This window comes from Salvelinus fontinalis, chromosome 20 (assembly GCF_029448725.1).
Source record: "Salvelinus fontinalis isolate EN_2023a chromosome 20, ASM2944872v1, whole genome shotgun sequence".
Taxonomy (NCBI): Eukaryota; Metazoa; Chordata; class Actinopteri; order Salmoniformes; family Salmonidae; genus Salvelinus; species Salvelinus fontinalis.
The window spans coordinates 12,898,961-12,915,473 of NC_074684.1; the positions used below are offsets into that span (position 1 = coordinate 12,898,961).

General features: G+C 38.8%; 1 protein-coding gene across 4 annotated transcripts in view; it reads right to left on the reverse strand.

The window, feature by feature from the left end:
• Positions 1-5,583: 5,583 nt before the first annotated feature.
• itpk1a (inositol-tetrakisphosphate 1-kinase a) overlaps positions 5,584-16,513 on the reverse strand; it is a 64,735-nt gene continuing 53,805 nt past the window's right edge. For all 4 annotated transcript variants that reach the window (XM_055872444.1, XM_055872445.1, XM_055872443.1 and 1 more), the window contains 4 exons: positions 15,944-16,109; positions 13,580-13,647; positions 13,111-13,273; positions 5,584-10,660 (listed from right to left, as the gene is read on the reverse strand). In XM_055872444.1, coding sequence (XP_055728419.1) covers positions 10,368-10,660; positions 13,111-13,273; positions 13,580-13,647; positions 15,944-16,109 — 690 coding nt within the window. In that variant the 3' untranslated portion in view covers positions 5,584-10,367. The remainder of the gene's footprint in view (positions 10,661-13,110; positions 13,274-13,579; positions 13,648-15,943; positions 16,110-16,513) is intronic.

Here is a 16,513-nt window from a genome sequence, read left to right on the forward strand (position 1 = left end):
AGGACATCTACTTTGTGCATGACACAAGTCATTTTTCCAACAATTGTTTACAGACAGATCATTTCACTTTTAACTCACTGTATCACAATTCCAGTGGGTCAGAAGTTTACATACACTAAGTTGACTGTGCCTTAAAACAGCTTGGAAAATTCCAGAAAATTATGTCATGGCTTAAAAAGCTTCTGATAGGCTAATTGACATAATTTGAGTCAATTGGAGGTGTACCTGTGGATGTATTTCAAGGCCTACCTTCTCAGTGCCTCTTTGCTTGACATCATGGGAAAATCTAAAGAAATCAGCCAAGATCTCAGAAGAAAAATTGTAGACCTCCACAAGTCTGGTTCATCCTTGGGAGCTATTTCCAAACGCCTGAAGGTACCACGTTCATTTGTACAAACAATAGTATGCAAGTATAAACATCATGGGACCACACAGCCGTCATTCCACTCAGGAAGGAGACACGTTCTGTCTGCTAGAGATGAATGTGCTTTGGTGTGAAAAGTGCAAATCAATTCCAGAACAGCAAATGACCTTGTGAAGATGATGGAGGAAACAGGTACAAAAGTATCTTCATCCACAGTCGAAATGAGTCCTATATACATACAAACATATACACACAGACACATATACACAACTCACACACATACTGTACATACACACAGACTCATATATACACCCACATACATACATATATATATACACCCACTTACATGCATATATATATATATATATATATATATATATATATATATATATATATACACCCACATACATATATATATATACACCCACATACATATACACCCACTTACATACATATACATACGCACACACACACACACACACACACACACACACACACACACACACACACACACACACACACACACACACACACACACACACACACACACACGCACATACACACACACACTCACGCATACATATACACACACATATACATACACACATACATATACACACACACATATATACATATACACACATACATATACACACACACACATATATACACCCACATACATATATATATACATATATAAAAATACACATATACATACATATATATACATACTCACACATATATATACACACACATATATACATACACACATATATACATATAAACACACACATATATACACATACATACATACACACACACTCAAATATACACACATACATACATATATATACACCCACATATATATATATACACACACACACATACATATACACACATATGCCAGCAGCATACCACCCTGCATACCACTGCTGGCTTGTTTCTGAAGCTAAGCAGGGTTGGTCCTGGTCAGTCCCTGGATGGGAGACCAGATGCTGCTGGAAGTGGTGTTGGAGGGCCAGTAGGAGTCACTCTGTCCTCTGGTCTAAAAAATATCCCAATGCCCCAGGGCAGTGATTTGGGACACTGCCCTGTGTAGGGTGCTGTCTTTTGGATGGGATGTTAAACAGGTGTCCTGACTCTCTGAGGTCATTAAAGATCCCATGGCACTTATTGTAAGAGAAGGGGTGTTAACCCCGGTGTCCTGGCTAAAATTCCCAATCTGGCCCTCAAACCATCACGGTCACCTAATAATCCCCAGGTTACAATTGGCTCATTCATCCCCTCTCCCCTGTAACTATTCTCCAGGTTGTTGCTGTAAATGATAATGTGTTCTCAGTCAACTTACCTGGTAAAATAATGTCTATATGTATACACACATATATATGCATACATTACATATACTGTATATATATTCACACACATATACACACACGTGCCTAGGGTTAGCAGAGTTTTTATAGAACATTTTTGCAACACCACACTAGGGATACAGTAGTATTGATTAACACAGATGGTGTGAACCTCAACTGTTTATCTCCGTGGGCGGTAAGCAGGAAACATGAATCATCCAAATAGCACACAGTGTGTTTGACAAATGTTCAACTCTAAATCTCCAACACAGTTTTTCTTCTATGATTCACAGATATGTTTATATAGATTAATAATATTCAGATGTCCATATATGAAATATGTATAGAGGGAGAGAGGAACAGACAGATGGAGACAGACAAAACTGTTCCCTCATTCGCAAAGCACAGTACCTTTATACAATGAGGGTACAAGTTTGCTTCACAGGCATCACCATAGAAACACTAACAAAAGACAATTCAGTGGTTGAAGAAGATGTACAGACAGTATTAGCTACACTGAATCACTGTGCCACACTGCAGAAATCTAGTATTTTAGCAAAAGTGCTGTTGGACTTCACGTTCAATCTTTTATGAGACAGATGGCCTATTCAGCACTGAAGAGCTCATTGACACCATTTTGTTTTGGTCTTCGATCAAGCACTCCCCACTAAGGCGACCAATGACCATTCAGTGTCTATTAAATGGTCCCCTAGACAACTGTGAAGAGGTCGCCTGATTGGAGCGTTTTGGCAAGCGATGGTGTCCTGTGAGGTGAGGCCCCGCCGAAGCAAGGGAGATTGTTGTACATTTCTATTTGAACGTTCTGCTGAGACAAATGTTTTCATGTGCCAAAACAGAACAAAAAAATAACAGAATGGTTACCTGGTGAAGAAGGGTATATAAATAAAATAAAGCAATGGGACTCTTGAACTTCAAAGAGCTTGAAGCTGCATCCCAAATGGCACCCTACTGTCTCTTTGGTGAAATATTGTTTTTGTCATAAACATCTAATTGAGCATTTTGCAGTGTACAAATTATCTTAATTATGTTCCGGTCGTCCGACCAGCCATTCAAAAAACAAATCGGCCCGCAGCTAAATCTAGTTGCCTACCCTTGTTCTAAGGCCCAAAAAAAACATCTATATTATTTCTCTACAGAACTGTACAGTAACTGCCAATTGTGCAAAAATTGGTTAAATCAATATTGTTTCTATGTCATTTCAACCAAAAAACCAACGTGGAAAAATTATTGGATTTGCAAAAAAATATTTTTTGCACCCAACTTTAAACCTAAATCCAATGATATGGTGACATTTTTTGTTGATTTCACGTTTCGTTCACATTAGTTGACAATTCAACGTCTGTGCCCAGTAGGTGCTGTGGCTAGATTACAATATCACACTGCAATTTTCTGTGGGGAGATGGCAATATATTCCTGGAATAATGAGAGCTGGTCAGCTAGACAAATGAATAAAGAGAGGGTTTAAAGGAGGATATTGACTGACACACTGTATCCTTGGCCAAGAATGATTGCTGAGCCAACAGTTTGTGTTTGTGTGTGTGTCTCATCTATTTCAGTCTATTCATCTCAACTTACTCTAGGAAACACAGTCTGTTTTGTAAAACAGGGAAATGGACTAAGGTCTATATTCTGGCACAGTCTTACAGTATATTTCCTTGTGTTTTGGAGATGCCTTCTTAAAACCATTACTTGATGAGTTTTTGCACATCTGCTGCCCTGTAGTTCAGTTTATTGGAGATGTGCACATATATTGCTGAAGGAGTTAGCCAACCCATAGCCCACTGAGTATCTTGGTTGTTGCTGCCTCCATCAGGTGAAATTATTTTGTAACCTAAATCTGTACTGTTGTACTATTTTGTAAACTAAATATATTTACTGTACATTGACAATTCTTAAGTTTTGGAAGATACTTGATTATTTGCCATGAAAACAATAAAAACAAAAAGGTCAAAATATAATAACTGTAAAAAAAAAGAGTAATGAGTTGAGTAGAATCCAATGACATTATTTGCTTATTCTAACTGGTTATTGTTAGAAAACCTTCGACATCACCGATGTGTGTTTTGTATTGTGTGTTTTGTGTGTATGTTTCATGATGTTGTTGTTGATGACTGACGTATTGAAAAGGTCAACCCTCTGGTGTCTCAACACTGCCACTGTGTGGTATGAACATGGTGAGTCCCCCCCAAAAATAAAGTCCTGGATGAACCTGAGCCACTTGTGTGGGTTGTAGACTCCGTCTCATGCTACCACTAGAGTGAGAGCACCGCCAGCATTCAAAAGTGACCAAAACATCAGCCAGGAAGCATAGGAACTGAGAAGTGGTCTGTGGTCACCACCTGCAGAATCACTCCTGTTTTGGGGGGTGTCTTGCTAATTGCCTATAATTTCCACCTTTTGTCTATTCCATTTGCACAACAGCATGTGAAATTTATTGTCAATCAGTGTTGCTTCCTAAGTGGACAGTTTGATTTCACAGAAGTGTGATTGACTTGGAGTTACATTGTGTTGTTTAAGTGTTCCCTTTATTTTTTTGAGCAGTGTATATTTTTTTTATGCAAACAGTGCCCTTGGGGTGCTTACGTAGGTGATTTCTGAAATGCAGAGCTTATTGATAAGAACATATTTTTTTTGTGTGCTAATTTGTTAACTGCCCATAATTGAAAACTTTGTTGGAAGCATTTCAATTTGGACATGTCCATATACACAGTTTATTAGGTACACCACCCCGGTCACATAAATGGTTTGCTCCTACAGACATATAGCTTAAAGTAGGCAGACAGACATCGAGGCATTCAGTTACCGTTCGATTGAGCATCATTGGTAAGGCAAGGAATGGTAAAACATATTACTGTATAATTGAACGTGCTGAATAGCCAACTGTGTCAGTTCTTTGATATATTTCTATAGGCAATACTCTGTACATTACATCATCCGAAAGCCCTTGGTTTAGATCACAAGCACCCCAAAGTCGATATTCATATATTTAATATTTCGCTGTTGTTTCAGGGAAATGACTCTTCAGGTCCAAAATCACAAAACTACCATTAATATACATGTAGGTAAAAATAGTGAACATATTTAACACAGTGGTGTTATTGTGTCACTCAGCACACCAACAATGTCATCACAGGTTATGTGCAGGGGGTTGTAAGTGGGGCCTGGTCTAACCGCTACCTTCTTGGCACTTAATGTAACTCTGGGACCATATTCAAAAATAGTCTCAGAGTAGGAGGGTAGATCTAGGATACCGTCCTAGATCTATCCAAATAAACCTTTTCATTATGATCTAATGGCAAAACCGATCCTATATCAGCTCTCCCACTCTGAAAGTATGTGTGTATACAGGCCCTGAAAGGACTGCAGTTGTTTGAGCAATATGGTACTGTAATTCATCCAAATTATTGTGGGAAGCTTGTGGATGGCTACCTGAAACATTTGACCCAAGTTAAACAATTTAAAGGCAATACTACAAAATACTAAATTGAGTGTATGTAAACGTCTGACCCACTGGGAATGTGATGAAATAAATAAAAGCTGAAATAAATCATTCTCTCTACTATTATTCTGACATTTCACATTCTTAAAATCAAGTGGTGATCCTAACTGACCAAAGACAGGGAATTTTTACTAGGACTAAATGTCAGGAATTGTGAAAAACTGAGTTTAAATGTATTTGGCTAAGGTGTATGTAAACTTCCGACTTCAACTGTACCATAATACATTAAGGTCCCATTTCTATACCACCACCAATTATGGCTGGGGACAAGCAAAAGTAGTATTGTGGAAAGTTGTTCCCCATGCAACACAAATCTCACGAAACCATTAAAGACTTTCTGGTGCACATTTGTTTGTCTTCCTTGATTTATTAGCTCAGTTTTTTGAAACAAATATGTCCATATTGATCATTTATACAACATACACATTTTGTTCAATAGCATACATCAGGAAATTAGTTACAAACAGTAATCTCACATTTCAAGTTGGAACTTTTAATTTACCCAAATGGATCTTTACTTGGTTCTTCTTTAATAAATGTAAGTCCCCAAAGCTAATTTAGCAAATTTGTTATAGAAATTGATCTATGCTGCAGTCACAGCATTTTAACAAGTAATAAACCAGCAAGGCCTAGATTCAATCAAATCAGCGATAACCGGCAAACTGCATAGCATATCATTGTTTTTGTTTAGGTGGTGTCATAGGTGTCACAGTGCAACGGTGTTGGAGGTGTTAAATCCGTGGCCACACCCATCCCACAGAATGAGAAAGTGTAGGCTATATAGAAATAATGACAGTGAAATTGAAAATCATTCAACAAAATAATGATTTAATTCAGCCTAATCGAGGTGTAGATAACACACAAACCCATGGAAAAATTTGCAACACGGCTGCATGGGATTTCTACAAATCCCATCCCAAGGAGTATCCAAAAGCAATGTACACGATCTGTATAACGCCGGGAGCAGCTTGCCGATTTGACTGAACCAACGCAGTTACACATCCAACTTCGCTTAAACAAAAACAATTAAGGCGGCTCTGATTAAATCTAGCCCTTAGTTGACATTTATTCTGGATTTTACAGAGTAGTATACTAATTATGTTCTGTCCTGAAAGATAAAAATATACACAGAGTATACAATACATTAAGAACAACTGCTCTTTACATGACAGACTGACCAGGTGAAAGCTATGATCTCTTATTGATGTTAGGATTTTCACCCCTTATTGAAGTTCAGATTTTCAAGCCTCGAGACAGTTGAGACAAGGATTGTGTGTGTGTGCCATTCAGAGGGTGAATGGGCAACAAGAGATTTAAGTGCCTTTGAACGGTGTATGGTAGTAGGTGTCAGGCACACCGGTTTGTGTCGAGAACTGCAAAGCTGCTGGGTTTTTCCACACTCAACAGTTTCCAACAGTTTCCCGTGTGTATGAAGAATGGTCCACCACCCAAAATACATCCAGCCAAGTTGACAACTGTGGGAAGTATGAGTCAACATTGACACCTTATAGAGTCCATGCCCCCGACAAATTGAGGCTGTTCTGAGGACAAGAGGGGTGGGAGGGGGACTCAATATTAGTAGTTCTTAATGTTTGTGCATTCAAGGTATATTCACAATATACTATATAATAAATTATCATATACGTATCTCGAAGATCAGACTAACACACACACACAATTAAATTAAGGCTGCTGGGTCCCTTTGCCCTCCCCTACAGGAGAGCATGACCATCACGGCTCAGTAGGAACCTATAGACACATTTGACAAAGTCATTGATATGACAGAGATCCGATAGCAGGGATGTGATTACAGTAAACCAGTGGATCAAAACAAATTGGAACCACTGAATTCATTAAAAAAAATATATCTTCCTTCTCAGCACTAAAGGAAAAGGAAATGTTTGCGCTTGTGAGCGTGTCTTAAAGTCCTGTTCCAGTCTTTTCACCTCATTGAACACCTGATTTACTTAGGCACATCTCAAGGTGATCCAGGTACGATTATGACGTGACAAGTGGGATGGGGGGGGGGGGGGGGGGGGGGGTTGGGGTTCCTCTTTGTTCTCTATTGCTCCTTTATTGTTCCTCAAGCAATGACATCAGAACACCTCCTTGAATGGCCTACTCCTTGAAGTTTACAGTTGTCTAAAAAACATTTTGCTCACAACATTTTTACTCTCAAGTGGGTGTACATTACTTGAGCTATTGCTTTTCAACAGGAAAAGTTCAAATATCACTGGAAGGACATCTTTATAGTATTTATGGTTGTGAAATAAATGATTGTAGTGATAGTGACTGAAGTAGTAATGGTAGTGACTGGTTATAGTTGAAAAGTTGGTAGATGGAACGACTGATTGATTGGACAGCCTGAACATGTTGGTTTGGATCTAGTTTGAATCGTTCAAGAGTTACTATTACTGTTGGTGGGTTATTAAAATGCCAATTTGACATTTTTGAATTGCTATAGTTTAAACAAATTCTGAAAATGTCAGTTTTAATGTTGTTTGTAGCTGAAATGGTTAAAGAGCAGTAGCATTTAAAATGTCTACCACTGTTTTCTTATGGTTGGCATTGAATCCATGCATTTATGCACATTTTAGCAACGTAAAATAGTTTATAAAACCTGAATGTTTTAAAGTTAGTCTTGTAGCGTAATTGGCCAAGGACCATTTTGAATAGCTAACACTGTATTCCTATGGTTCTCATTGAAACCCATGTTAAATTTATGCTAGTTTTAAATGGTTATAGGTCAAAAGTAGTATAACAAATCTGAATTCAAGCAATGTAAGTTGGGTCAGTGTGAACATCAAAGTTGGTTTGGTGTTGATAGCTTCAAAACAGCGAAAGTGATGAGTCTAGAATATTGACGCCTAGACCATCTTTTTGCCATTGAAATGCATTGTAGATCATTTTAAATATTGTTGTAGTTCAAAAGTATATAATGCTATCAAAAAGATTCTCAAACAACGTAATTTGAGTTAGTCTGCACATTTGGAAGTCGGTTTCGTGTTAATAGCTTAAATCATTTAAGCACTATATTGAGGGGAATAAATAGAATAACTAGAAAAGGACATTTACTGAAGTAAACGTGGTGTGCTTGCTAATATTGAATATTTATGGTTGTGAAATAGTTGTATTAATGGCAGTAGTAGGGTTTTCATAGGCTGTGTTAGTTATAGTGACTTATTTTGGGGTGGTTTGTAGGTGTGGAGTTATTATAGTGGGCTAGTATAGTAGGCTAGAGTGAGTTCCACGTCATCATAAGCCCTAAGGTGTTTTTAAGCTCTTCAAAATGTTTTTGTTTGAACATTCTGAAAGTTGTGGTAGTGATTTCAGTTAAGAATGTTGAAGCCCGCATTCCACCATTGAAATGGATGGGGATACAACAGGCTTTATAGTTTATGAGGTAGGAATGGTAGCAAAAAGCTCTATAGAAGCCATTTAAGTTAAGTCAGTCGGCATGTCAACATTGGGGTGGTGGTTGTAGCTGAAACGGATCAAGAGCAGTGGTGAATCCACATTTTGCCTTTAACCATTTTTAAAATTTGCTTCATAGTTAAAAAAAAATTGACGAGCAATCTACGTTGAGTCAGCGTGTACAAGTCAACGTTGGTTTGGTGTTTGTAGCTTTAACGGTTCAAGAGCAATCGCGAATCCAAATACTTCACAGGGGTGGGCAGGCGTGGAGATGGGTGGGCATGAGGATAGGGACAACCAAGGGGTTTTGGGTATTCGGCTTCACTTTGTATAAAATGTATGCTTTAAAATAAACTTTCCATTCAAGCCTATGGCGCTTTTATGCACATGTAAAACAGTTATAGCTCAAAAAGAATAAATGGTATCTTAAAGTAGTTCTAGTTTAAGCGGTGGAAGACTAGTTACGACCGGAATTCCATTGGGATTTATGCAAATACGGTTGTAGTGTGAAAAGTATTAGTAGTATCAAAACGTATACTTTTTTTCAAGCAACCTGAGCAGTGGCTGTCTGGACGTTTTAAAAGTTGTTTTGGTGTTGGTAGTTTTGGCACTAAAAGGTTCCAGCGGAATAATAAGTATGACCAGTTTCTAAAGTTGTGTTTTGCTTTAAGCAAGCACACGTAAGTCTATGTAAGAAATCCAGAGTGGTCTTGCCTTCTGCAAGCACACTAATATTAAGAATATGTAAGAAATCTTGTGGTCTTGCCCTCAGCAAGCACATTAATTAGTAACTACCAAAATAATTGAAACACTTGAGTAAATGAAGGATACAAAGTATATTGAAAGCAGGTGTTTCCACACAGGCGTGGTTCCTGAGTTAATTAAATAATTAACATCCCATCCTGTTTAGGGTCATGTATAAAAATACTGGGCAGGCCATTATTTTGGCTACCCTGGCTATGGCCCCATTGGATGACAATGCCCCCATCCACAGGGCACGAGTGGTCACTGAATGGTTTGATGAGCATGACATTGAGCTAAACCATATGCCATGGACAGCTCAGTCACCAGATCTCAACCCAATTGAACACTTATGGGATATTCTGTAGTGGCGCCTGAGAGCGTTTTCCACCACCAATAAAACACCAAATGATGGAGTTCCAGACACGTGAAGAATCTATGCCAGTGCTCTCCAACCCTGTTCCCGTAGAGCTACCTTCCTGTTGTAACTAACCTGATTCAGTTTATTATCCAGCTAATTACTAGAATCAGGTGTGCTAGATTAGGGTTGGAGAGAACCTACAGGACGGTAGCTCTCCAGGAACAGGGGTGGAGAACCCTGATCTATGCCAAGATGCATTGAAGCTTTTCGGGAAAATGATTGACACCCTTGATAAAGATAAGCAAAAATTACAACAAAAATAAAGAGCTCTATTTTCATGTATTTCCAAAAGTGTAAATGTCTGGAGTTTGCTAAATGGCATTGGCACTTGGATTGAAACCGGTGCCATGGTCAGATTACATTTAAAAAGATGACTTAAACAATCTCTTTCTGATCAACTGTATAATATAACACAAAAATGGAGCATACAATGTAGCTCAGTAATTTTATTATTTATTTGATCGTCATTTTCTTCTCATCTTTATCAAGGGTGTCAATTTCGGACCCCACTGTATTACATACAACATCTTGTTCTTCACTACTAGGGGCTGGGCATTATTGCGAGGAGGCTTTGGTGGGGATGGCAGACACACAATGTTGTTGGAAGTTGGCTGAAACTTCAGAGTCGCACCCCAGTCCCTGATTGCCTCCCCTCTTGACGCAGTCTCCCTCTACGATCCAGGTGCTGGCCTCGTTTCCCAGAAGCATGCAGGGTTTCCCACAGTCGGCCAGGGCTGCGGCGGGGGGCTGTCCCCCGACCACGCTGGTCCTCTCAAAGGCCCGCTCCTGGAGAACACTTGTGAGATGACTCAGTAGGTCGTCAAAGAACTCTGGGACTCCCTCATAACCTGAATAATAGAAAAGTTCATTTTTATAGAAATACCATTAAATAATATGATTTTTTAAAAGATGGGCAGCAGATTTACAAACTTAGATGTTTCATAAAAAGGGCACAAGATCCATACAAATACAGGCATTCACAAAAATACATCACAACAAACGTAACTATGTAGAAAGGTAACTGTACATGAAGTAAGATTTTGACTTGCTTCAAGCTCTTTAAAAGTATCTGTGGTAGTTGAAGACATTTAAAACCTATTACTTAAGTGAAGCAGTGAAATATAGTCAAAGTTAAATATATAAAAAAATCTGGTCTGATTTCTTTGATAGTCTACTACATCAACCCTTATTACTTTGGAGTTTGGTAGTAGTAGACAAGTCAACCAGATGTAAATCAAAACAAGATTTTGAAATGACATCTGTGCCCAGTGGGAAGTTGCCCAGAAGTGCTAGTAGCAGTACATTGCAGTAATAATAAACGTTTTAGATAGGTAGGCCATGGGTTGGCTATTGTTTGACTAGTGAGTGTTGGGTTTGTTATATTGGGTTAGTTTAGTGTGTTGGGTTGAGCTGTGGGCAATGAGATTGAGGCTGTAACCTCATAAATATCTTGGATTTTTTTAATTTTTAAATTGAATATTCAACAACTTACAAAATAATTGAAGCTAAAGATGGGATTTTATTTTAGGAATAAGGCCTGTTTTTCTTTTTAAAGCCAAGAGGTGGCTAGAATCAGCTACATTTATGCCTATACTAGACTATGGTGTGGCAGGTAGAAACGAATGGTTAGCTTGCTTTGCAGTGAGCCAGCCGAGATAGTCCAAGCCTTGCATTATGGGCTAGCCGAGTCACACTAGCTAGCTAACCGGAGGGGTGACCAAGAGGTAGAATACATTTCTACACCAGCAATACCACAATACCGTGATGCAGGTAGGATTGCATGGTTAGCTTGCCTTGTAGCAAACTAGCAGAGCTAGCTTAAAAGAAAAATTCACAAAAACTGTTTTAGTCTATTGTTGATATAGTCCCACATTTTTTGCATGTCAGCAATCAAGTTGTACAACTTTCAAAATACTGAAATCTGTCCCGTATGATGCATTTTCGCATTATATGATGCATGTTAGTTACCATGTACCTGCCAAACAAATACTTAGCATGTGGTTATATACAGTATACCTTAAGATCTGCTTAATGACTTCGATATCTTTCAAAGCCTGCCCTCTGGAATTAAAAGGGGCAATCTGAAATTGGTGGAAACACAGATATGAGTTTGATCTCATGAATGAGCAATCATTGCATCCACAGCTCAGTCTATGAATCTGAGAGTGGTTATGTTTCTCCAGCTGCAGACAAGCTGTCGACCACCAGCAAAAGTGGCGTGGGGTTTGCTTTGTTGTTGTTGTTTGAATCCCAGAGTGTTCCTTTAAAACCTTGTGTCATACAATTTCAGATAACATGGTGTAACTTCTATTATCCATTACCAAATGCTTCCAGTTAGAGCAGTACTGCCCCCCCACTAAAGACAAAATTATTTGAATGTTTTTTTTTTTGTGTACATTTTTTACAGGAAATTAATTTTAAGAAGTTCCCAAAAAACAGTGTTAGCAAGTGAGAACCACAATAGGGCTGCTTGCAAGATATCATTAATTTGCATTTCCCAATGTGTATGCATCTGAAATGGTCAGTAAATTATGAAAATATATTTTTAGAGACATTTACAGGAAAGTATAAATATAGCAAATCATAGTAAGATATTTTCACAGGACTAAACATGGGGATCTTGTTTAATAAAGAAATAAACCAATTCTATTTTCAACAATATTTAGTTCAAAGACTAAACATGTATTTGAATGTTAATTCATGACCTTATTTTTTTCACTCTTGAAGCTATTCACTCCCTGGTAGAAAAAATTTATTCTACGTTTTTGTCTAAGTTGTTGGGAAAGTGGTAAAAGTAGCTGATGTGTCAAAATAACAATACATTTTTTACAGTGAATAGAAAGTTGGAAGTCATGGGAGTTTAACAATGGGAGTTTAATAGCTTCAATATTCTCCAAATAGTATGCAAACACACTGGTCCTGATCAGTCTACACGTTTTAAAGTTTAAATGGCATTTCTAGCTTAAACTGTGTAAGAGAAGCATTTCAAAGAATAACTACATGTATAATAAGTCAGAAATAAGTTATACATTAAAGTGTGGCTGCTGTCACAAGACATTAACAAAAAAACGAAGATGGTTAAGAATAAAACAACATTGGTTAGGTTTGGCATATGTGAGTATAACTTTTCAGTTTATGAATTCTCTTCATTTAAAATGGTAGAACTTGACTTTAATGGACCACAACTGCTTCCTACGCCATCTGATTTTTGAACACCATAGCTGCAGCTTGAAATAGGTCCATTGAATGACACCACCACCCCCACCGCACCCTGTGGAAACATGAGAATGGCACCTACCTGGAAATGCGTTGATGTCAATGACTGCATGCTGCCCTGTCTGGTTGCTGATGATTATGTCGATGCCAAACAGGGACACATCCAGTGCGCGCCGCAGACACCTAGAGATCTCCCTGATGACGTCGTCGACAGGCACCCTGGACACCCCCTCCACATTGTCCCTCTACACACCATACAGACAAATCAAAAGATGGACGGAAAGACAGACACATTGTAAAAAAAGAAAAAGAGGGAAAGTTGACAAAATCAATTCTGGTTATGCTGTTAGTACCAACACAAATTGGCGATAGATCGACAGACGGGTCAGTTCTGTGAATGCCGTTGTACCAATTAAGAGACACTTGGGGGAAAAAATGAATATATAGCAAGGCCCTGACAAAGCAAGAAAAAAACGATTAAAAAATAAATATTGCCCGTATTTTGTCAATCAAAATGCCTGTGCACATTTTCAGAATAGGCTTTCACTTACAGAATTCAGGTCGGAAGCACACTCTGGCTTGGACACATCATGACTGTGGAAAAAAATGGGTTTTCTCTCTGGAAAACAGAAACCAGGCAGTTGACTAGGTTTGTAAAAAAGACACTAATGAAGTCACAGAGCAGCCACATTAAATTAAAGTTGCGACACGTAACATTTTAGCCACACATTCAATTTCTTCAGTTAAGGGCACTGCTAAGAAACACCTAAAATGGCTTAGTTCTGCTTTTTACCTGATCATAATCCCCCAAATATCAGTTGCAAGAACGGGAAGTTTTGTATTGCTAATGTCTTTGCTATCGTCATCCTCGTAAATGAGGCCCAATTGTAATTCAGTAAGTTGTATACACACATCAGATGTATCGTCTAGTTGCCAAATTGCTAATTTGCAGTAAAAATGCTAAATTAGCCGTGTCACACTGTATTCTAAAAAGTATGTTTCACTCCTGTGGATTTATATTCCTTTGATACTACTGGTATGCAATTGACAGTTGGGGCTAGTTGCAGGTGGAAATGTTACATATTACAGTTTCCCAATGTGGACATTGCAAAAAGTACAGTACACATTTGACCTCTTAATGCTAATTTCTGATAGAGTAGAAAATAAAAGTCTCTACTAAAATGACTAGCTCTCGCAATTAAAAATACAATGTCCTGTCGGTCTTTAAGACTAACACACCTGATTCAACTACTCAAGGGCTATTGGTGGTCCACCAAGTGATAGTTCACTTTTTAAAGTTTCAGTTCATTTCCTACTTCCATAAGGAAGCGGTTTTCAAATCTCTCCTCGGGGACTCCCAGCCATAACATGTATTTGAACTATTTAAAGGGCTAGCACACCTGATTCAACTTGTCAACTAATTATCAGGACCTTGATTCGGTAAAATCAGTTACCTGAATTAGTACAGGGCTAAAACAAAATTGAGAATTGTCTGGGGCTCCAAGGAGAGATTTGAAAACCGCTTCCTTATGGAAGCTGGAAATGAACTGAAACTTTAAAAAGTGAACTCACTTGGCCCTGCCCTAGGGTCTTGTTGTAAACTGCAAAATAAAAAAAGAGGGATATTAACTCTAAGCAGAAGGATGTTTTTTGTGTGGCAGTTTAGCATTAGCACAGCAGGGGGCAGAAATGTCCATGCAGATTCAATAAAAGTCTGATCCACTCTGACTGTACTCCTGTGAGTGACTCACATGCTAATGAATACCTTGCTCAGTGAGCCAGGGAAATTTAACCTATACACAAACACGGGATGGGCACAAACATTGACACAAAGCAGGGAATTGTTTGGGAATGCATCAGCAGTGCTTTGCGTCAAACAGAGCAACTCGGAAATCCCATTAACGGTCATTTAACTTGGCATGTGGCACCATGCCGTGCTTAAACAGAGGACATGTTTATAAACGGTGGTAAATCAAGTGTCTTTATAAGGTAATGTGCCAGTTTACAGTGGTCTCTAAGAAACGGGGCAATTCTGAAGTGGCACCTACTCCCTATAAAGTGCACTGACTCTGGTTAAAAGTAATGCATGAGAATAGGGTGCTATTTCAGATGCAAACTGTGATAAGCCGGTGAGGGGACTTAGCGTCCACTTCAACTCAGACACCATCTGTGCTTTTAACACTTTTCTAAATCAAAAACACACAATTGAAACATGCTCTATACTCAGACATTTGAAATGGGACAAGCTCAAGTCGGGTTAGAATAGGGCAGGGTTGGGCTAAATGGATCTGCTAGGAGTTCAGGTAAGGGGGCTTGAGTAGACTCAGTATCTGGCTTGGGCAGTCTATATACAGTCTACACTGTCTACTGGGGTATTTCAAAATAGCGACAGTATAATTTTCAATAAGGTAAAACAAACAAAAAAACATTTCTTAGGTATAACTATAAGAAATCTAAGATGTGTCAAATAAATTATATGCAGCTCAGGGCTCCAGCTATGCATTTAGTTAGCTAACTTGCTAGCCTAGTGGCTCGATGTCAAGCTCAGCAGAGGCATTCAACCCTCTTCTGGATCAAGATCCCTGTTGCCTAAATTGTTTTGTGATTTTTGTTGAAATAGCGCCCCTTGTGTGCACATTTGGTAATACAGTATACCCCAGAAATGGTATGATGGTTTGAAAATCTGGGTACCGCCCAACCCTATGGCCTAACCCCCCCCCCCCCCCCCCCCCAAAAAAAAGTAGCCCTAACTCCTACGTACTTCATGTAGATTTGAAAAGATTGAATAGGTATAAGAAACATGGGAATAGGGTGAAATGTTCATGTACCATTTTAGTGTATAGGAGGCAGGGGCTATGTGTTGTAAGCTGTTGGTAATGAGTACATCTTGAAGCTGGGAATTGGGTATATCTGACCTGCAGGTCCAGAAGGGAAGTTTCTGATAGAAGGCCTCTCTACCACGTAGTAGGCCTCTCCCACCACATACACCTTGTAGAGTACAGCATCGTGGTTAATGAAGTTCTGGATCACACACGGGGGCTTAACATCCTTCAGGTCCTCCTCACTGAAGATGATGGCCATCTATTGGGGGGGGGGGGGATAACATGCAAGACTCGTTCATTCAACGTCATCTATCCTCCCTTGTTATCCCTCAGTAGATTCTACCCATCATTGAACTGACAGTCTGACCTCATTCAGCTATACTCAAATTGTATGAGTCTTCTCTGAAATACATAGATTTTGATTGAGCCATATCTGGAGTGTCAGATGAGTGAGGTTTGTACTTTTGGGACTATTCCATTAGTTTAATGCACCAGCCAAGTTAAACGATTTGAAAGATCCTCAAAACCAATTGTCAAAAATATAATAACCATTTTTGTGCAATAACTAAAAATGTTCTGCCACTATCTCAATAAAATGATCAGTGCCGCAATGTTTCCCCACCAGATAGAGGAAACTAATACCCAATATCCTCTTTGGTGTTT